At 40.0% G+C, this 23,093-nt stretch overlaps 1 protein-coding gene and 1 long non-coding RNA gene across 7 annotated transcripts in view; one reads left to right on the top strand and one right to left on the bottom strand.

Annotated features, from left to right (window-relative positions):
• Nucleotides 1–7,425: 7,425 nt before the first annotated feature.
• Nucleotides 7,426–11,730, bottom strand: LOC119024354. The gene is made up of 3 exons (XR_005076452.1): nucleotides 11,600–11,730; nucleotides 10,873–10,999; nucleotides 7,426–8,856 (listed from the first exon to the last, which is right to left on the bottom strand). It is a non-coding gene; the product is annotated as an uncharacterized LOC119024354 (long non-coding RNA).
• tesmin (testis expressed metallothionein like protein) overlaps nucleotides 11,610–23,093 on the top strand; it is a 44,339-nt gene continuing 32,855 nt past the window's right edge. For all 6 annotated transcript variants that reach the window (XM_037107076.1, XM_037107074.1, XM_037107078.1 and 3 more), the window contains exons 1-3: nucleotides 11,610–11,747; nucleotides 13,718–13,925; nucleotides 14,188–14,280. In XM_037107076.1, coding sequence (XP_036962971.1) covers nucleotides 11,738–11,747; nucleotides 13,718–13,925; nucleotides 14,188–14,280 — 311 coding nt within the window. In that variant the 5' untranslated portion in view covers nucleotides 11,610–11,737. The remainder of the gene's footprint in view (nucleotides 11,748–13,717; nucleotides 13,926–14,187; nucleotides 14,281–23,093) is intronic.

The following is a 23,093-nucleotide window of genomic DNA, read 5'->3' as shown; positions in this document are numbered from 1 at the left end:
CCAAAATATGCACAGTCATGGGGCGATTGCAAAGCCAACTTTGGTTGATGACAACTAAAGTTGGTCTCATGGGAACGTTGCTGCTCCCATAATAACTTGTTCCAATGACCATACATTTAACTGAATTTTGTAATATTAAAGGTTTTCAAATGAGGCACTATGCTGATCTGGTCTGAACTGCTGCAGCAGTTTGTGCGTGTTTGCGTTGTTGCTGGAGAGGGTTTAGCCTGTTTTGGTAAATATACAAAACTGGGAAGTGTCCTGTTGCCTGTTGTGAAATGATGCTCCTGTGGACACGTGTCTTCGGGGGAATCTCTGGCTTAAATATACAGGAGATGATAAACTAGTGAGACAAAGATGTACACCGAAAAATGGCGGGAAAATAGAGAGAGAGTAAGTTGATAGGGGGACATGACACATGATGATATGTACTGAAATAAAATCAGACAAACAAATTATCTACCCAGACAATTAGTGTGAATGCTGAAGGCACTAATCTTCTGGAATTTATTAAAGTTTTTTTATTCTTCTTCCGTATGTTTTTCGGCACGCTTCTTCTCCTACAGTTTCATTCAACCATTCAAGTATCAAAATGTGCAGCTTTTTAAGGACACATGTGCTTCTTTTTTTCTTTCTTCTACCTTTCATAATTTTGGAAATATTAAGCTTTTTATGCAAAATTTTGCCCATTCATCCTTACCGGGATTTTTTCAAATTTCATTCAGCTATAACTTCAGCATACGTTCAGCTATTGAAACCGTTCAGCTATTAAAACATTCAGCTTTTTAAGCTCTTTCAGCCTTGTGCTTTTCAGCTGTTCAACTTTTCAACTTTTTCATAAATTCAGCTTTTTATAAAAAAAAAAAAATTAACATTGCCGCAAATGGGAAAAGCTTCAAATCCTCTTCAAAAATCCTCGACTTTCAACCTCTTCTTCTCCCTCATGCTTTGAGCTAGAGACACCATTCCAACTTTAAAAGAGTCACCCAACCTTCAACTATTGGGCTTGTATTCAGTTTTTAAAAATATTCTACGGTTTTGAACTAATCACAGTTTTAGTTTGAAGAACTTTTAGCCCGTCTTCTGAATTTATAATGTGTGTGTATTGCGTCAGCTAGAGTGCATGACATCATCGCTAGAGTGTAGAGCAGCTGGATCCGCTCAAGAAAAAAATTCTCTTCAGCTTGATTTAGATCCCAAACCTTTTACTCAACATAGACAATGTATACATAGAAATGTAGGAAAACGTGTTGGCTTTCAGATGATGGTCTCATTTTAGATGTACGAGTTACAGTTTTGGATGTGGAAGCCCTGGAGCGACAAGAAGTGAAGCAGCTGCCCCATAAGCCACAATGTTAATTTTGAGCCTAAAGTTCTAGAGGACAGCAGACGGTACCTGATTTGTCTCTCGCGTTTGTGCCCTCATTTCTCACTTTCCAGAAATAAAAACCAGATGACTGAGTTCAGCAATATCTCCTCTCACTCACCATATAGATGTTTTGACCCTAACTATTAACGTTTTTTCTAAAATCGCAGGGGTTTGTGAGGCATTTTCCCATTCATTCTTATGGGGACATTTTCATCTCTGTCTCTTACTTCTCCAGCGTGTGTATCTGTAGAATGCGTGTGTATTGCCTCAGCTAGAGTGAGTGAGTGAGAGCAGCTGGAACACTGGAGAGAGAATTCTCTTCAGCTGGATCTGAATCCAACATCTTTTACTTTACATAGATGATGCAGCCATTTTAAGCTCTTTCTGCCTTTAACTTTCAACTGATTCAGTGTTTTTTCACCTTTTTAAGTTCTTTCCGCTTTTAACTGTCCACTGTTCCAGTCTTTTTTCACATTTTTAACCTCTTTCTGCCCTCTTGCTCTAGCCCTTTTTAGCCTTTTCAGATATTCATCTTTCTGCCTTTTCAACTCCTTCAAACATTCTGCTTCATGTTCAGATATGAAAATGTTCAACTTTTTGAACTCTTTCAGCCCTCCTCAGCTTATCTGCCTTTTCATCTTTTAAAAATATTCATCTTTGTACCTTTGCTGCTTTTTTATACATTCTGCTTCATGTTCCGCTACAGAAACTGTTCGACTATCAATATGTTCAACTTTTAAAGCTCTTTCTGCCTTTAACTTTCCACGTTTTCAGTCTTTTTTCACCCTTTTGAGCTCTTTCTGCCCTCTTATTCTACAACTTTTCGGCCTTCTCTGTCTTTTTTCTCCTTTTCAAGCTCTTTCGGCCCTCTTGCTCTGCACCTTTTTAGCCTTTTCAGATGTTCATCTTTCTGCCTTTTCAACTCCTTTAAACATTCCGCTTCATGTTCAGCTTTGAAAATGTTCATCTCTCTGCCTTTTGAGCTTCTTTATACATTCAGCTTCATGTTCAGCTACAGAAACTGTTCAGCTATCAGCGCATTCAGCTTTTTATGCTCTTTCTGCCTTTAGCTTTTCAGCTTTTTCAGCTTTTCAGCAGTACATTCAGCAGATTTCCCTTCGGCCCTCAGCATTCACACTGTATTTTTGCAGGAAATGCAATTTGTCTAGTTAACCATTGTTTTTACTGTTGCTTTGTTCAATCCCCCAGATGCTAACTCAGAAATTGCAGTGCAGTCATCAGCAGTAATATGACTACAACCTAAATATACCTAAATGCCATCAGCATGTCTAGATCCCCAGCAGAAGAAGAAATATCCTGGCCCATGTCTATGCCAACATTCCTGACAGCTACAAAGCCCACCCACATCCTCACTTTGGTATGTCAGATCATAATCTCTGCTTTTTCTGCCAACATACTCACAGTTAATAAAGTTTAAACTGTTAAAGTCTGGACAGATGAAGCTACCGCAGCCCTACAAGACTTACAAGTGTACAGAATGGAAAATGTTCAGAGATGCTGCCACTCAGGATAACAACATCAGTCTTAAGGAATACACATCATCACTGACATCATAAAATCAACAAATGTGTTGATGATGTGGTGATCACAAAGATCCTTCCCCAGCTGGAAGGCCTAGGCAAAGGGAGAGGTGAGGGCTCCGTCTGCCTTTCGGTCAGGTGACAAGGAAGCATAAAACCTCTCCAGAGACAAACTATAAGCTGGCATCAAGCAGGCAAAGAGGCAACATCTGCAGAGACTGGAGAGGAACCTCAACACCAGCAGCACTAAAGATATATGGCACTATGAAGATATATGGCTATTAAAAATGACACAGGCTATACAGAAGGAGGAGCGCCCAGCATCATGTGTGAGGCCACGCTACCAGATGAGCTGAACACATTTTATGATCACACTAATCTCCTCAACACTAGCCCCTTTCACATACAGCGCATTATCGGCATGGTTAAAGCTCACCTTTTGTCCACCTTTGTTTTTTTTCATGCTGAACCAAGCAGCTCCAGTATAAAGCTGCACCAGTGTGTCAGTTCATACAGCATGCTGGCACTGTGGATTCAAAGGAGGCATGGCAGTACAGGTCATGATGTTAAGATCTGTGTGATTTTTTTTTTTCCCCAGTGTCCACCTGTAAATCTAAACATGTATCCGCTGACTGTTTATAATCATATGAATGCAGTTATAATGTGTTGTGGTTGAGATCTTGACCCACAATGCATCATGGAGAGTGACAAAGACACTTAGTGCTTTCTGGGGGAACATTCACTGAAGTCTTGGTCGGGAAGACTGACCTTCACGGTGACATCTTTCCATACAAGTTTCCAGAGACAGTAGCTACATCAACAACTGCATCACATAATCACCACCATTGAACTGTGGAGCTGCCTGGCTCTGCTGCTGACAGATGAAAAGAGTTGACCTTTTTTCACATTTTTCTCGTATTTGATGTCTGTTTAGTTGTCAGACATTGATACATTTTTGATTGAAAATTAAATGGTCTATAGCAGATGGTCTAACGCACAAGTGCTTGTAGGTCATGTCTGTGTCCATGTCTAGAGTGATTAATGTATTTTGGGGAGGAACACAATTTAAACCAGTCATAGTGTCGTCCTCCATTCCCTTTAAGCCAGGTGCGCCAGGACCTAACACAGTGGCACTCGTCTTCACTGACGGACAAGGATGTGATCCTCAGCTGCTGAACCCTCTGTCCTGCCATTTTACAATAATCTATCCCTTCAACAACTGTCTTTAAAGAGAAAACACAGTTTTTCACTGAAGAGGAGGAGAGTGCAGATCTCAGTCTGGATCAGGGATCAGTGGATCAGGGTTATAAAAATCATAAAAAAGCTACAGTAAATGACTGCGGCAGTGTAACCTTTTCAAGTAAATTACACCAGTAATACAGTGAAAATCTGTACTACTTTTGTCTGAATTTGTCCAAATTTTAGATTTTTGGCTCCACCTGCCATGTCTTTACCTATCATGTTGCTCTTAAAGTGAGGTGTGGTCAGACACACTGATGGCGGATTGCGATCTTGAGGCAGTGGGAGGTGACAACACCATAGACCATCCAACCATGTAAAGACAAAGCCACTGTCTGTTTCCTGCTATAAGGATGCATTAGATGAGCCTACACAGACAGGTTGACACCATTCATAAAGTCTGATTTTATGGTTTGAGAGACTTCTTTCAGATCTGGATCAGGGCATTAGGGGGCTCCTGGAGAGTCTGTGGTGGTACTTGGTGATGTTGGATGCACGATACATCAAAAAGGTGCTCGATTGGATTTAGGTCAGTGAGGGCCAGTCAATGGCATCAATGCCTTCTTAATCCAGGAACTGCTTACACACTCTGGCCACGTGAAGCCAGGCATTGTCCTGCATCAGGAGGAACCCAGGGGCCACTGCACCAGCATAAGTTCAGACAATCGCTCTGAGGATTTCATCCTGGTAAATACCACCATTCAGGGAACCAGTAACTAGGTCACACTGACTGATATTACCGTCAGCATAATGTTCAACAAACTCTCTCCAGTTCTGCACTCATCTGTGAAGAGAACGGGGTGCCAATTCTGCCAATTCTGTTGTTCCCTTGTGAATGCCAATCGAGCTGTACAGTGCTGGGCTGTGAGCACAGGTCCCAGTAGAGACCATTGCCACCCTCAAAGAGTCTGTTTCTGACAGTTTGGTCAGTAACATGCACACCAGTAGTCTGCTGTCCCTCCCTGCACAAAGGAGCAGATACTGATAGTAGATACAAAAGTTCTTCTGCTGAGTTGATGCCCTTCTACTGCCCTGTCCAGCTCTCTTCATGTAACATCCAGGCTCCTGGTATCTCCTCCATGCTCTTGAGACTGTGCTAGGAGACACAGCAACTCTTCTTGCCAACGCATGTATAGATGTGCCATCCTGCAGGAGCTCGACTACCTTTGCAACCTGACTGGGCTGCAGGTAACCCCTCATGCTACCAGTAGTGACAAGGACACTAGCAGAACACCAAACTAGAGAAGACTCAGTCAGGAAGGAGAAGGAGAGAGTAATTGTCTGTGGCCACCACATGCAAAACCATTCTCTTTTTGGGGTTATGTTTGCCACTGCATTGCACCTGTTGTCACTTTCCTAAATAGACAGATTGATATCCCTGATGTTTTACTGACTTGGTGTTACACTGTGACAATCAAGTGTGTCCTCAATTTTTTTGAGCAGTGTATTTTAGTAGAGTCTTAATTCATTGATAACAGACAGATGAAGGGCACCCTCTCATGAATGACTTTTGGTATTGTGAGAAAATTAAAACTGCTTGGGAGAACATTGGAAGATGGATTTCATGGACTTTTAATAAAAAAGTTTAATTTTCAGCAATGATTTGTCTCTTGAAAGTGACTCATGCAGTTGAGAAAATGAGATATCCAACATTGTGGCTTTTGAAAGGACAATGATGTGGACAGCAGACGCAATTTTCACAAAACATATGTCTCAATTTACAAAGCTGAGTAGATTGAAGCTGCAAAATCACCCAGCATTAAATACACTTATTGAACCCTTTGTTTTGTCTTTATCTTGACCCGTTAATGTGTGTGTGTGTGTGTGTGTGTGTATGTGTATGTGTGTGTGCGTGCATGTGTGCGCGCATGTGTGTGATGTGCATATGATAAGTATGTACATGTTTGTGTGGTTGGGGATGCAGTATTGTGTACTTGTGTTGACAACCATATGTTGATGAGGAGTTATTTCAATAAAAAATAACAAGAGATAGAAACAGGACATTTTGATGTAATGCTGAGAAGTGTTCTATACTGTGTTTCACTTTTTTAGATTGTGTGTTATCTTCACCTTAGGTGTGCTTATAAATAACTTGATAAGCCCTCTTTGCTTCAAAAGACATAAATTGTCTGTGTGTGTATGTGATGTGGGTATGCGTTAACAAAAGTGTCAACATTAAACTGTGGAGATAAGTGTGCAGATGCTTTGACTTCTTTTACAGTCTGACAGTCTGCATTGCTTTCCACACAGGATCTGTTTCTTCATTGTGTGGATGCACTGTTACAAACCAGAGCCACAGCTCTTTGTTAAAGACAGCAAAAATATAAACAAAATAATCAAATCTATTTCTGCTCAGTTGTAAGCTCACTTGATAAAAAACGAGGAAATTTCATTAGCAAGACAATTGACACCAGATGGCAGTGTTGTATCACTTGAGTTTTTGGCTTGAGCGCTTCCTTCAGTATGCAAATAATGCACACTTGAATCCAACAATTAAATTCTGATTATTTCACAAATATATTACAAAATTAGGGTAAGGATGTCTGCTTTTCTGGCTCCAAGGAAAAAAAGCCTCTACCCTTTTTCAATGGACGTTGCTGCGCTCATGTTCTTGTACTCCAGGATGCACATTTCCTGACCGGCATACATTCTTTGACAAATGCACTCTCACTAGCTGAAGGTTTTGTTAATGTGAGACACACTGAGCAGAAAAAGCAGTGAGTTACTTCATTGTATATCAATCATTTTCTGTTTGTGCAGAATACATCTGTGTAGTACACTGGGAATGACTATAGCAAATTGTCTTGGGTACTACTGACCAATTATGTTGGTGTTGCTCCTGGAATATCATAATTAATGTTGTTCTAGGACCATCATCTCACTTATGAAACAGCAATGAAACCATATTTGGAGCAAACTGTCATGGTTCAGCTGGTAACATCACTCTGGATTCAGGGATTTGAATCAGGTTTTGAGTATGTCTCCCCTGTCTTCAGTTTTCTCTTGCTGTTTGATTAGACAGTCTCGTAACTTTTTTTTGCACCAGTTCAAAAAACTGATACCCCACCTTTCGCTTTGCTAGAGAGCTCTGAAAAGTTGAAAGCCTGCCAGCTGCAGCCCAGAGTCTGGTATTGATCAACACAACCATGTTTCCATGACAAACAGAACGGAAGATGAAGAGAAGTCTCTGACTTTCCCAGGGCCGGCTCGGGGCATAAGCGAACTAAGCAGCTGCTTGGGGCCCCCTGGCCACCAGGGGAACCCCATTCAAGAATATTATTTATTTATTTATTGACATATCAAATGAATTATACAAGTGACATAAATGAATGAATGAATGAATAAGTCAATTCATTTGTGTCAATACTTGCACAGGTGACTCTGCAGTGGTGGGAGGGGGGCCCCCAAATCAAATTCTGCTTAGGCCCCCCAAAAGGCTTGGGCCGCCACTGGTCTTTCTCCATCAATAGCTGCAGTTTGTTCCGTCTATTGCACAGAGAGCACATATTGAATAGAAATATTCCTCATAGTGAAGTCTGGTTTCCGCGCATGCAGAGACATACAAGCATTCCAGCACATCTTCCTCTCCTATGGCATTTAACAGCATGAACAGTTGAAAGCACCTTTCACAAGAATGTCCAATAATTCCACTGATGAACAGAAAGAAGCTGGAAACAAGTAAGCTGAAGTTATTGCCTTGATGTTCATGAGTTCTCCTCTGGGGAAAGAGCTCGGAATATCACAGCAGAAGACAGAGTTGGTAAACAAAACAAGACAAAACAATGCACACCATCACACTGAGGCAGTGGTCCATCTAACCTAGATAATCCAGATGGTGAGCCAAAAACTTTTTACTTCTTCATAGAAGTATGAAACTAGGAACAGTTATATAGTTTGAGGCCCTGAACACTTTCAGATATTGAGCCTTTGCAAAAATGTCATTTGGCAGCCATGAGTTTAGCATGGAGTCTGCAAACCCTCAGTCCCAAGCACCCAGCTCTAAGCCCAAGCTTCAGCCTTTAGCCAAGCCTGTGCCACCATGTGCTCCCTTCTCTCCAGCTGGGTTTTGTCAGCCTCCAGTCAGCTCCAGGGCCTGGTAGCCACCTGCAAGCTAGCCCCCCATCAATTCCAGTGTTTGCTGGCTGTCAGCTGGTTAGCCCCCTGGTTAGCTCCAGGGCCTGGTAGTTGCCAGGAAAGAAAGGTGACACCTCCGAGAGGCCCCAGGTGTCTCCTTTCTGGGGAACTCAGTAAGCCTACAGACTGCCTCCTCTGAAAATGTGAGGTACCCAGCCACACCCCAGACTGCGACCTGGCCTGGCCTAGACCTGTTCTTACTGCTCAGTTGGCAGCCTAGCCATGACCTGTTCCTGCTCCTCAGTTGGCAGCATGGCTGACTCATCTTGTCCTCAAGAGGGCTTCAGTGTCTGCCACCGGCCTTCCGATTGGCCTCCAGAGGGCTTCAGTGTCCACCGCTGACCTCAAGAGGGCTTCAGTGTTTAAATTTATTTGACTATTTGGACTAGTTTATCAGCTTTGATTAAAACTGTTTTGTGTATGGAATCTGTCTGCTCCTTTGACTGCATTTGGTTCCTGTATTTGCCTGAGTGACACAAAAACTACATGGACACGTGCTATTACGTATTTTGTGAACCAACAGGATTCTGGAGAAGGAGCAGGACTGTGAGGCTGAAGTTCTGATTTCTCTCCCTAAGAAAGAAAACAAAAAAAAGAAGAGAAAGCTGGGTGAGTTGTCACAAGATAAATCCATTGCTAATCCAGTGGTGGATTACACATTTAAAACCATAAAATGATACCGTCATTGAAAGTATGCACCGCTTCCATGCAGTAAATGCAGTGCTGTGTGCAGACATCTCCTGCATGGATCCACAGCACATTCATGACATCAGAGAAAAAGGCATTCCTAAGAGAGCCACAAGGGAGCTCAGCAATAACTAACTGGAATTTGATGAACGTGTCACTTTTGAGCTGTTACAGGCTGGACTGACCAGCCGGATTGAAAAAGTCACCACTGGAAGAGTACAACGCAAGGCTGCCTTGGCCAGGGGTGAGTCAGGAAAAGGTTTTGAGGATCCTGGTGAAAGTGTGGAGTACTTGAGGAGAAACTGTTCCATGTGTAAAAACTGCCAACCGTGCTGCTACAGTTGTGGTCAAAAGTTTACATCCACTTTTAAAGCACATTTATATATCATAGAAGCCTTGAGTTCCAATGATATCTATAGCTCTAAATTTTCTGTGATGGAATCACAAGAACACATACTACTTGGTCACAAAAATCATTCTTGGATTGAATTTCAATAATGAATTTATTACAAGTTGTCTGAAAATGTGATTCAACAATGCTGGCTTAAAAATATATATACAATAATTCTAATATTTTGGTTACATTTTCATAGCAATTAAGTGCTTCTGATAGCCAGAAAGTGGTAAAATTCAATTTGTTGGCGTCCTTGCACAGACTTGTTTCTTCAGCACTGGGTGACACCTTAGCAAGTAAACGTTTTAAAAAATAATCTTGAAGAATCTACCATGTCAGCAACTTGCAAAATGTTCATAGGGGAAGTTACCACCAGATACTTAACAAAAGCAGCACTGTTTCAGTTTCTCTGTGTTGTATTGATTTCATTGAAACAGCCTACCTAATACTGTATGCCTCTGCCTAGCTCTCTGTCATATTGTGAGCAAAATATGGAGCGGTAAATGTTATATTGCAATCAAAATTACGGTAGAGTCAAAACATTTGGCTGTCTGGACAATATAACTGACATGTGCAAAGAGTCGCAAAGAGGTTTTGCCCTCATGTTTGATAGCTCTTAAGAACTCTAACGAGTTACTTTCCTCAGTAGATAACACAGTAACGTTAACATTAAGTTACTTTCTAATGGCAATGATCTTGTAATGAAACAAGTTACCTTTAAAAGTGACATTACCAAACACTGTTCACTGATCAGTCAATTTGGTTTTGTGCCCCAGTTTAAAACACACAGTAAAGATTTGCTTCACATCCTGGTTGTAATTATTAATCCATCGATGACGACAAATGATCACTAGTAGGACCAGCATGTTAGTAGCATAATAACATAGTAACTTCACCTTTTTGCAAACTGATCAGTGGGGGTTCCCAACGTGTCAGGATGATGGACAAGCTGTCATCACTGCTGGTGCAGGAGTCCCGCCCCCTGCAGGACACTATCTCAGCACTGGGCAGCTCCTTCAGCAACAGACTGATACACCCTAAGTGTGTGAAGGAGAGGTATCGCAGGTCCTTCCTTCCTGCTGCTGTCAGACTGTACAACCAGCACTGCTCCATATAGAACTCACGCTGTACTCTGTACTGTGCAATAACTCTGTACAAACTCATTTCATCACCCATATTTATTATACATATTTAAAATCTGTATATAAAAAAATGACTGTCCATTCTTGCACTGTATCATGTAAATTTGTATATATACGTTGATTCAATTCTATTTTCTTTCCTTTTAATTATATTGTCTATTTTTATATTGTCTATTTTATATTGTCTATTTTGCTATTGTTCTTGTTCTTGTAATATTCCGATGCTGCTGTGACAAACAAATTTTCCCGTCTGCGAGACATTAACGGATTTCTGATTATGATTCTGTCATCATGTGATCCAGTCTGGCCTTAGTCTACCTAGTTCTGCCTGATCTTCAGTATCACCTATACAGACTGTCACCCTACCTTTGAGAGTGCCACAACACAGTTGACCTGGTAGGTGTCATCATGGCCTCTAGGGTAACAGACAATGGACCCACAATGGACTGGACCTCCTCCAGGGCTGTGCTGCCACTCAGCTAGGTGTCCACATCTGTGAAAATGACAGGGAATTGTAATATAAAAAGAACAAACTTATTGTGTTGAAAGACTTTTATATATAAATATGAATTAGTGGTGTTAGTGTATCAATCACTGGCATACTCTTGAGAAAAGATGCGATTCCATGTATGAGTGAAACAGAACATTTAGCCCAAAGAGACTAGAAAATTAACTGGAGCTCTAATATTGGCAGAATGTACTTGTGCAGCAGCAGCAGCAGCAGCATTCAAACAACACTAAACCAGAGAACCCAGCACGAATAGAAGCAGAGTAACTCACCAGTCAACGACTAATTAAGTTGCAATACAATACACAAATGCTGAAACCTGCAGAGACCAAAGGCACATTCTTCTTAATGTGAGAAATGTGTTCTGAATGGGCTTTGTGAAAATGCACGTAACTTGTCGCCCCTTACAGTCAGAGGAGTTATCAACAAACGATTTTACACAAACTTACAATGCAAAACAACACAGTTACATTAAAACGGGGGACAACAAAGATATACATAATATAGTTTACGTTTATTAGCTAAACATATGCATGGTTGTTCTCATAGAGCGCACGTCAGTTAATTAATCGAAATATAATTTACCTGTTACCTGCGCCACCTTTTCTCGCTTTACAAGGTCGCTTTCGTAATATCGACACTTCTTGCAAGACTTGAAGGCACCAGTCAGTCGGCGGTTGCAACGTATAGTACGCGTCTAAAGCCTTCTACAAGCCGAGGGACATGCATACAAGTAGGTGACGAGCTAAGTTTAGCGTGACATATTGTAATATGTAATAATTATCATATTTAAATGTCTGACAGGATTTGTCATTGACACTGGCGACCCTGTGTTTTGACATAAGCAGAACAACGCGTTGCACAACTGAAAAAGCTAAAAATCTCCGTTGCATTAATCAGTCCTATTATCAAATTAATCTTACATTAACATCGGTTTAAGTTACCGTACAGACTAAACAAACACCACTAATGGTAATTGTGGTCGTCCACTAGTTTGAGTTAATAATTCCAATTAATTCGGTAACAACCAAGATGACGGCTTTGACTTTAATCTGAAATCTCCAACTGTTGTTCGCTAGCTAAAGTAACTGACGCATTTTAAATGATCCGTTAATCCAGCTAATTTAAAATGCTAACCAGTTAGTTCGCTAGCTAACGTAACGTTACGCTGTGGATGGCTATGAAGAAGAAGTCAAAGTATTTGAAGATAAAATAAGTGTGGAACAGGTGGAATTGTGTGTTTTAACTATGAGGAGTTACAGGGAGCAGTCTTACAGTCTTATATATGTCTCATTGAGGAATGTGGAAGATCTGACGTCAGAGGATAATTTAGTGTAGGTTTAAGTTTAACATTACATTAGACAGATCTCTCCATTATAGCAACATTAAGTATCTTTTAGTTTTTATTTTTAAGAAAACAGCTTCAAAGTCATTTAATGGTACAGTGTCTAGTTATCGGATGAATTGTGTCTCTGTCATGGCAACTTGCCCCCCCATCACTTGTTTCTGCACTATGTATTTTCAGTTAGAGGGTTTTCTCACAGCGGTAAAAACATGCTTACTTAAACAAGTTTTCAACACATAATATTGTTATAATGTGATGATAATGTGACTTGTTGCAGACCTGGGATTGTTTTCTTTTTTTCAAGTGGTGTCTCAATCAGAATCCGTGGTGGGATGTGCAGCTCTCACCAATTTCAATGCTGGTTGTAGTCAGTATAAATTAGTGTAAAATCATGATGGTACAGGGATGCAGACATGCGGGTCGATTCCAGTGAAAAGTAACATTCAATCAGATATTCCTTTATTAGTCCCACAAACGGGGAAATTTGTGCATCACAGCAGCCAAAGGACAGTTCAATAATGACAATGATACGAGTAGATTAAAGCTGCAAGCTGCAATGAACGGCCCTTGTTCTGCGCATGTCATAGTAAAACATAAATAATGTAATAAAAAGGTAAGAAGAACAGCTACAGCAGAAACAGAAATATAATTGTGTATACACAATATGTACAAATATCAACAGTGTAATTATAAACAGTGCGGGCAGTGTATTGTTACTAAAAAAATATTAAAATGAGTATGAAAATTACCCAGTTAGTGCAAACCAAAATAAGAAATTACTTATGTATACAGTTTCTACTGCACAGTGCACAGTGAGGTCTACTGGGAGCAGTGCTGATTGTACAGTCTGACAGCAGCAGGAAGGAAGGACCTGTGATACCTCTCCTTCACACACTTGGTGTATCAGTCTATCACTGAAGGAGCTGTCCAGTGACAGTGACCTGCAGGGGGTGGGACTCCTTCACCAGCAGAGATGACAGCTTGTCCATCATCCTGCTCTCTCCCACCACCTGCACTGAGTCAAGAGGGCATCCCAGGATGGAGCTGGCCTTCTTGATAAGTTTATCAAGTCTCCTCCTGTCTGCTGCTGAGATGCTGCTGCTCCAGCAGACTACGCCATAGAAAATGGCTGATACCACCACAGAGTCATAGAAAGAGGTCAGGAGGTCCCCCTGCACTCCAAATGACCTGAGCCTCCTTTCAGATGTAGTCTGCTTTTACCTTTCTGTTGCTTCAGTTAGATCAGTCATGCCCAGCTTATTGCTCAGGTTGACTCCCAGGTACTTGTAAGATGTCACCATCTCAATGTCAAAATCCCTGAAAATAAGATATTTTTATTGAATCTATGATTACAATAGGTGCCTTCTATGCTGGTGGGGAGATTAGCCCTGTGAAAGAGCTGAACACAACACTTCCTGGCTATGAGAGGGACAATAATGTACACAATGGCCCTGCAGGGACATATGTATGGGCAGGCCCCCCTCCTCATGTCAGTCTGCCTGGAGTAATTCCCCATCATTACCAAAGCACTAACAAGCCTGGAACGGTGGACACTCCCTGCTTAAGGTATGATATTTAGTCATTCGCTAAACAATTTTGAGATTTTCATAGCAAGATAACTTGTAAGCTATGACAACCCATTCTCTATTCTTGTTTCTCTGTCAGGCTTTCTCAACAGGATTTGCAGGCCATATATTTTTATATTTGGGATAAGCTGTTGTACAAATCAGCTGACCTCATATAAAAAAATACTCAAGAAAATACATGTACTGTATGGTTTCACTTGCCTTACACAAACTTAAGCTGTTGATCTGAATTTGGATTTCAGGTTCCCCTGTTCATGTCAGTCCACTCAGTGTCAGGTGACCTATCCAGACTACCACCTGGAGCCCCAGTCCAGTCAGTATCACATCGTCACTGGGTAAGTCAATTTCACATTACAGTATATTTTAGGAGTCATTTCACTAAATAATAACCTAAAATGTTAGGCCCCAATAAACATGTTTTTAGTCAAATGCTGAGCTCTTCATGCCAGTCAGCAACAATCGAATAGCAGTTTCAGTAGTTTTTACTTCTCAGGGCTCTATGCTGACTTGTTTCCAAATGAGCACATGCGCTGCTTAATAAAAACATTCAATAGTTCACAAAGAAATGTAGTAGCACAGTGAAAAATGTTCAAGACCGCATTTTTTTCTTTTTTTTTTGCTTAACATACGTATTTGTAATGCACATATGGGTGTGGAGAAGAATGGAACTCCATGACTCTAGGCATAGGTCACATTGAAAAAATCTTTTCACACACTAGACCTGTATGTTTTTTGTGTAACAGGTTATGATGTGAAAGTAAGCTGTTATGTTTTGTCACTCCAAAGTACACAAAATGCTAGTGCACCTTTTGAATTTAACGAATTGCACAGCAGTATTCAAATCCAACAGCAAGAGGCAGCAGCAGGCATGTAGCCTGCTGAAAACTAAGAAGAAGAAGGAGAATGATTTTACCAATCATAGTCCTGGATTTGTTGCCCTCAGCCACATGTGAAAAATATATGTATAAAAGGAGATGACTGACAAAATGCATAATGTCATTTCAAGAAACCAGCTATGGGGCTAAATTATTATTAAGGACTGTATTATTTAGCATTGCATTGCTCCTCCTACAAACTCTTGTTACTGTTAGCAAAATGCCAAACTTTATCAAGAAACCTGCTCAACAAGCATGTAGGAATGTGATATCTCAGTCTTTGTCCGCTGTCTCTCACCGCTCTCTCAACTCATCTCCTACACAAGCATGGTTTGCTTGCAGGCCAAATCAAAAGCTGTCCATCAAACTTTTTAGCTCAGTTTGCCACAGTTCTCTGAATTTGGCAAATTCTTGTGAATTGAGCTGCTAGCTGAGACAAACCAGGGCTGATCTCTGTGTTCTTCATTCCCTCTGTATTGTAATATCAGGAAAAATCTGTATTTCACTGACATTTTAGATTTGTTTCCAGTGACATATTATTGAGTTCATACAGTGGCTTTGTTGTTTTAAACATTACTGTTGCTACTCTAGGCAAAATACTAAAATTGTGCCGGTTTATTAGGGCTCTAACCCCAAAGGGGTTGAACCCTTGTAAAATTGTGCCGGTTTATTATTATTAGGGTTCTAACCCCCGAAAGGGTAGAACCCCTCTAAAATTGTGCTGGTTTATTATTATTATTATTATTATTATTGTCTGCTGCTTGAGCTCCAATTCCTGTGAGCTAGAATGGGCCAGAAATTTGAAACTTGGCCCAATGATTGGAAATGATGTGCATCAACTATTATTAAAATATGAGCCCAGTCAGCCAGATGGTGGCGCTGTAACTAAGGCTTGAAAATGTGTTTTTGGGAAGGCCACGCCCCTCACACTGTAAGTCTGATTGACTTGAAATTTGACACACAAGTCCAGCTCCATGCGCTCTACAAAAAAGTCTCTTGGACCATGAAGCTCCACCTATTTAGATTTGTTGCTAATTAGCATAATGTGAAAAACAATAAAATGAATGGAACTTTTGAAAGATTGACTCTATCAACACCAAATTTGGTATATGGCTTTGGGGGATGAAAAGACACATTTCTACTATAAATGAGATTGGTCAAAAAACATGGCCTCCACGGACCAATGTATTTTCGCAATAAGGGGGTCTTAGAAGGGTCAATGACGTGACGCATTTTTTTTTTGTGTTCCTATGGTTTAGTTAAATTTAAAAAGGTAAAAATTTGAAAATAAACTCACAAATCACTTGAATACATTCTTTTTTTTCTTTTTGAAGACCTAGTCTAAAATTCCTGGATTTGATCAATTTTGAGAGAATATTCAGGGGATAATGGTAAAAATGTCAATGTGGTGTAACCATAAAAACTTTGTACCAAATACTTAAACTTGTTCAAAAAGGGTGAAATTCTCAATAAAACACATTATCAACTAGTTTGGCATATTCCTACATTTGTCTCATTTAACAATGAATAAAATAAATGGAACACCATTGTTCTGATTATTATAACTAATTTGGGGAGTTGTGTCTGTCAAGTCAGCTTCCTAAATTGTCAAGGTGGTGTAAACGACATTCAAGGAGCCATTTTGTTCATTTGTGTAAGAAGACCATGTGGCAGGAAATGATATCACAAAGAAGGACCGCTGATGACCCTAACTGCTGCATGCTAAGGTCAGTAGCTCTCTCTGAAATCTTGAAAATTTGACATTTTTAGGGTGTGGTCAGGTGTGCATACAGTTACATGTCTGATGGTATGACCTTAGGAAACCATTTATAATACATAACAACTGTAAAAATAAGTATTTATTTTAAAAAGTGTTTTTAAAATCTTCACATCAAGACCATGTGCTTACATAGGTGTCCATCATAATGCCTGTTAAATTTGAATTTGAATTAAAAAGTCAAATGGTGTAAGTGGTTACACCATTTGACTTTTATTACACTGCTTTCAGTTAGAGGCTGATTTTGTCAAATATCAGAAACTTTTGATGATGATTACTTTAACTTTATTATCAAACCTATGGAAGGTTAGGATACAATCATTATTTTGCATGGCTTTAATATTTTTGAAATGTTTAGCTTTAAATACATAATTAATACATATTTGTATTTCATTCACTTTCAACTTTAAGCTGTATATAATATATGTAATTTCATAATGAAGCAGCAGTTGGTGAACAGTGACAATGCTGAAAATGAACAGCAGCTTTGAAAAGACTTGAAACTCCATTAATCTGATAAAGATTAAAATTTGGACCTGTAAAATTACATTTATTAACTTTATATTGTTTCATCATTATTGTAGCATAATAGAGCCTCTTTTCCCCCAATAGATGCCATCATCAAGCAAGGATAAAGTGGCTCGTCACAGAGCACGAGTCAATGCAGATCCTGCAGCGAGGGCCATTTACCTTGCCAAAAGGCGCGAAAGGTGGTTGTACACAAACACGCACACACACACTGACACAGAGAGACAGGCAGACACACACACTTTTACAGTGACTACTGAAAGTCAGAGTAATGTAGTTATTTAGACTAATTGCTTGTGTTTTTCTATTTTACTATTTAGTTATCAAAGGAGAAAAAGAGAGGGAAAGACTAAAGTTACTCCAATAGCTGAGCTTTCAGAATCAAAGCAGGAGAAGTTGAGGCAAAAGTGGAGAAAGTATCAGCGAGACCACAGAGAACAGAAAAGGGTGCTTGCTGATGTTCTCAACTTAACCCCACCATCTTTGGACACATCAGATGAGCAAATTCAGCATCTTGAAAATCCTGAACCCATGCTTAATCATTTGGATGATCATGACTATGAACAGCCAATTGTAGAGAGGCCGCAAAGGCCCCTCAACTCCTGCAAAGAAAGAGAAGGAAAGAAAGAAGACACACCAGAGAGAGAGGGAAAGGCTGAGGTCTGAACTTCGCAAAGTTAAAAGGGAACTCCAGGCAGCAAAACAAAAGACAAAACAGATACAGAAACTGGATTGGCAAAAGAAAAAAAGAAAATGGTCAGTGAAAAGAGCAAAATGAAAAACAAAAAGAAAGCCTCACAAAAGAGAAGAGAGGAAGTGGCCAGCTTTCTCTGTAGAAATGAGAATAGCTGCATGTTATCAGGCAAAAAGAACACGATAACAAAAAATAAAATCAAGCAGCAAAAGAGGGTACTGCTGCACTCACTTAAGGACCTCCATTCACAATACAGTTCAACAGCTATGAGACACCTCATACTGTCTTACAGACAATTTGTCAGATATTGCCTTTTTTTATTACACCTGTAAAAGGCTCTGACAGAAATATGTGTGATTGTATTGACCATGAAAACATTAAGCCACTTTTTGACAAACTGTACCACAAAGGCATTCTCCTTACCAACAGAATCTCAGAATTGCTAGCAACTATTGCATGTGACACGACTAACAAGAAATGTATGCATCGCACTTGTGCTAAGTGCTGCTACAATGAGACTGAGTTTGAAGGACCTCTGGAGGATACTGTTTTAACATGGCAGCAGTGGTCCAGGGTGTCACATCTGAAGAAGGCAAAACCTTTGCTAACTTTGCAAAAGTGTGATGATCTGCTGGCTTTGCTTAACAAGAAGCTAGACTCTCCAGCTAAGCACCAATTCAACTGGCTCCACCAGGTCAAAACATTCAGAGAGCTGAAAGAAACACTACGAGAGGATGAAATCTAAATTACTTCATAAAAGAATATGAGTTCACATGATTTTTGTATGTTTGTTTCTTAAATTAATTCATAAAAGAACATGAGTTCACATGATTTCTGGATGTTTGTCTTTTAAATGATTTCATAAAAAAAGAACAGAAGTTCACATGATTTTTGGATGTTTGTTTCTTAATTCATAAAAGAACATGAGTTCACATAATTTTTGGATGTTTGTTTCTTGAATTAATTCATAAAAGAACATGAGTTTACATGATTTTTGGATGTTTGTTTCTTAATTCATAAATGAACAGAAGTTCACATGATTTTTGGATGTTTGTTTCCTAAACTGTTTGTTTCCTAAAGAAAACACCCACTTCTTGTTGTTGATGTTTTTTCTTCATTAAAAATGATAAAAAGCACAAGTTCAATTGACCTTGTTGATTGTCATGCTTGATTTGTAGAGCCGGTTTCTTCTGTAAAAGAAACATGGTCAGGTGGTGTAACTGGTTTGTGTCAACTGGTGTAACCAGTATTTTTCATAAAAATATTATAATGTACAGGAAAATTCATGGGGAATAAGATGTAATCCTCTATTGCAATGTACTACTACCATATTTTTTAACAGTTTAACATCATTTGTCTAGTGTTATTTAGAAAACGCCAAGGGTTTTCAGCATGTATCCTGGTCTATATTGCAAATATGCATTAAAGTTTCATTTTAAGTATGGATGCATGTTCCTCAGGAACCCATGAAATTGGATGTGGGGTTCCCCAAGGGTCAATTTTAGGTCCACTTCTTTTTAATCTTTACATGCTCCCTCTTGGGGATGTCAACTGGAGACATGGCATCAGCTTCCATAGTTATGCTGATGATACACAACTGTACATTGCTGTGTCTCCTGAGGACACAGGGCAAATTGATGTCCTTTTTAACTGCACTATAGGCATAAAGTCATGGATAGTAGTGAATTTCCTACAGCTCAACCAGGACAAAACTTAAGTCTTAATAATAGGTCCTGAAGTCCAGAGAGAGAAACTTTTACCAAAACTACAAGATCTTAAACCAACACAATCGGTAAAAAATCTGGGCGTGATTTTTGATTCTGAGCTGAATTTTATTCCACATATCAGAAATATGACAAGAATAGGTTTTTATCATCTTAAGAACATAGCCAGAGTCCGCCGGTTTCTCTCCCAGGCCAGTGCGGAGGTGCTAATGCATGCTTTTATTTCCTGTTGCTTAGATTATTGTAATGCCCTGCTCTCTGGTCTTCCCAAAAAGAGTATTCTAAATCTCCAATTATTACAAAACTCAGCCGCACGCATGCTGACGAGGACCAGAGGGCAGGAGCACATTACACCAGTTTTAGAGTCACTGCATTGGCTCCCTGGCTGCTTCAGGATCAATTTTAAGGTTCTTTTACTGATTTTTAAATGTCTTAACGGCCTTGCGCCCTCCTGCTTATCTGACCTGCTTTTACCGTATCAACCCTCGCAGACCCTGAGGTCCTCCGGCACTGACCTTTTATTCATACCAAAACCAAGAACTAAAACCCACGGTGAGGTGGCATTTAGCCACTATGGCCCCCACTTGTGGAACAGCCTGCCGGAGAGCCTCAGGACTCCAGAGACTGTTGATGTTTATAAGGGAAGGTTAAAGACACACCTTTTTAATCAGGCTTTTAACTAATATTTTAAATTCTTATTCCGTTCTTATGTGGTATTTTATGTTGTTGCTTCTATCTTGTTTTTTAAGATGATTATAATAAATATTTTTTCTCTGTTTTATTTATCATAGGTACTATTTTAGTTTATTTATTATCTTTTATATTTTTATCTTTTTATCTGTTCACTCCATTTACTTATCTTATGTCAGGGATTTTATCCTAACTTGTGTTTTTAGTTTTTAAGGTTTAACTCCAGTGTTTCCCCAGGGCGGCCCTCCACACCAGGAGCTGTGTCTGGGCTGCTGATGCTGGGGGTGCTGTCCTTGGGTCCCTTTGGCCCGGCCAGCTGTCATCTGTCAGGGTTGGGGGGCCTGGGCACTGGTGCCCCCTGTGGCACGGCCTGTGACTCCCCCCAGTGTGGATGGCCCCAAAGGTGGTGCTTCCTCAATCCTCTGTGCCTTGCCATGTCTCCCTATTGCCAGTAGTAAGTGTGTGTGTGTATGTGCGGGTATGTAGTATGGGGGGTGGGAGCGAGGGTCTTTCTTTATTCTTTATCATGCTTCTGTTTTTCTTGTGTAAAGCACTTTGTGCTGCTCGTGCGTGTATGAAAAGTGCTCTATAAATAAAGTTGATTTGATTTGATTTGATTTAGCCCACCGACATGTCCCACCTCCTGAGTCAACGGACGCACTGGCATGTCCAAAACCGGACTTTACGAAAAATAATGTCCCTCACACTTTTTTCACTAATATTGCCGTCACTTTGCATTGTGTCTGGTGCAGGAAGAAATATTAAGGCTTTTGTCATAAATGTGCCCGCAAGCAGGAAGTGTTTGCAAGCAAAAAAACACATTCCTATTAGTGAAGAAGGCACCACACCAACCAATCACAAAGTTGTATGGCAAACCACGTGATTTGGTTGCTGAGGAACAGGGGAAGTTATGGGAGGGACGGCGGCGGAAAGAGTGACAGCAGTAGTGACGTTGACAGAGACAACGACAGAGATAGCGAGTTTTGAGAGTTGAGAGATTTGTGACATATAGCGTGTTTGGAGTGTATAGTGAGTGTGTTATGTAGTGTTTTGTGTAGTGTGTTTAGAGTGTAGTGTAGTTGTTTTTTGTGTTGGGACTCACAACTTGTGAGTCAAAACAACAAGGAGACAGCTGAATGTGAAGCAGGCAGGAGAGCTGAAGGAGACCTGAGCCTGAGGCATTGCCTGCATTTAAATGTAAATAGTTACATATAATTTTAAAAACTCATGCACAAATTTAGCAAACAATTTATATTGGCATTATAGGTAATAAAAATGGTTCATTAAACATATTTGTGGTTTTCACAGCAAAAAATCAAACTTTTTCCTACTCAGATTTTATGTTACGACTCAAGTAGGATTACATCCAGTAATTAGAGTTTTAATTTACCCATTTTTGAAATGACAGCATGTATGATGCTTGTACTTTTTCTGGCAAAATTCATGAACACAGAGCTAAATATTCAGCTGACTGATAGTAACAGATATTAATGGTCAGTTTGAAAGTAGAAGTGACTTTAAATTTTTGAGGATGTGTGCGCTGGTAGGAATGTCATTGTGTGTTCAAATGTATCTCATAAAAAATGTAAATGGCAGGCAGGGTGTCTAAGGTCTGAGTCTAACAAATGCAAAGCTTACATTGTGGATTTTTTATTTTATTGAAAAGTGAATCGTACTGTCTTTTTAAAAGCAAAAGTCAAATGAAATTGTGAGTTTTGAGAATCATGACACCCCAGGTAAAAGTTTCAAGTAATCCACTGTGGATTTTCTTTTTTTTTGCCCAAAAAAGCATATGGTTTTTTTGTCTCTCTTGAGTACTTTGGAAACTGATACTCTTATGTTATGCTTGCTTTGATCTGCTCAGTGCCTTAGTGGATCCCTCTGTCACCAGTGTTCAGTAGAAACCTTCCTCCGTGCATGCCTTTCCCGGGTTGTTCTCACACGAGAAGCGGCTGGCTCTCCGCTGAGGTTCTTTATTCATGTTGGGCCCCACGTTGGGCGCCACGTGTTAGATCCCAAGCTTTACCACTGTCCAGGAGGTACTCGAGCAGCTCTACGTTTAAAGGTTTAGATCCCTAAACCTACAAGAGGTTGCTTAAAAACTGCCAATTTGAATAGAGATTGCTTAAAGCTGGTGGTGAAGAGAATCGCCTAGCTTCTAACTGCCTGAATCCGATCGTCTACCCAGCTTTCTCTGGTTTGGCACCTGACATGAATAGCCCTTGAGTCACATGCGGCCACCAGCCACGCCTGTTAATGGCAGCTCTCCTCTAAATGATCTGGGCACTTGGTATGGTGCTAGGTTGGATTTAAGGGCTTTTGGTAAACCCTAAGGGAATGTTTCAATTTGGTTGGCAAGAGTAACCTTTAAGAACCTTTAAGATATTATGCACACTTAACACCTGACTTTTACGTCCAATCAAAGAGACATAAAATCAATGTCCACAACTTTAACTTTAACTATATTATGTAGGTTTTATTGCATAGATTTTAGCAAGGGCAAAGCATACAGCATAATACTTTCAACTACTATCAGTCATTATCAAAAATACTTACTGATAAATCATGATACTTTAAATGACAAATTAATCTAAAAGAGCTGAGGCCTGGTTAGAAATACTTAAATTTAGGTGAGATGGAGAGGGTCAGGTCTTTCCATGGCTAGCCTTTCCCCTCCTGCTGAAAGTCCAAGTCCTTGGGGCAAATCGCCACCCCAGCTGAGGTCTCATAACTTCCTCAAAGTCCAAACTTCACTGCAGCAGAATGAACAAAAGTACTCTAATATCCAAATTGTAATCCACGGCATGTTGGCAAAAATGGTTAATCCGTTGTGCTCTCAATTCCTTGGTCTGTTTCTGCT

Source organism: Acanthopagrus latus, chromosome 8 (genome assembly GCF_904848185.1).
Source record: "Acanthopagrus latus isolate v.2019 chromosome 8, fAcaLat1.1, whole genome shotgun sequence".
Lineage (NCBI taxonomy): Eukaryota > Metazoa > Chordata > Actinopteri > Spariformes > Sparidae > Acanthopagrus > Acanthopagrus latus.
Note: the sequence above shows the minus strand (reverse complement) of the source record. Positions and strands in the feature narration are given on the sequence as shown.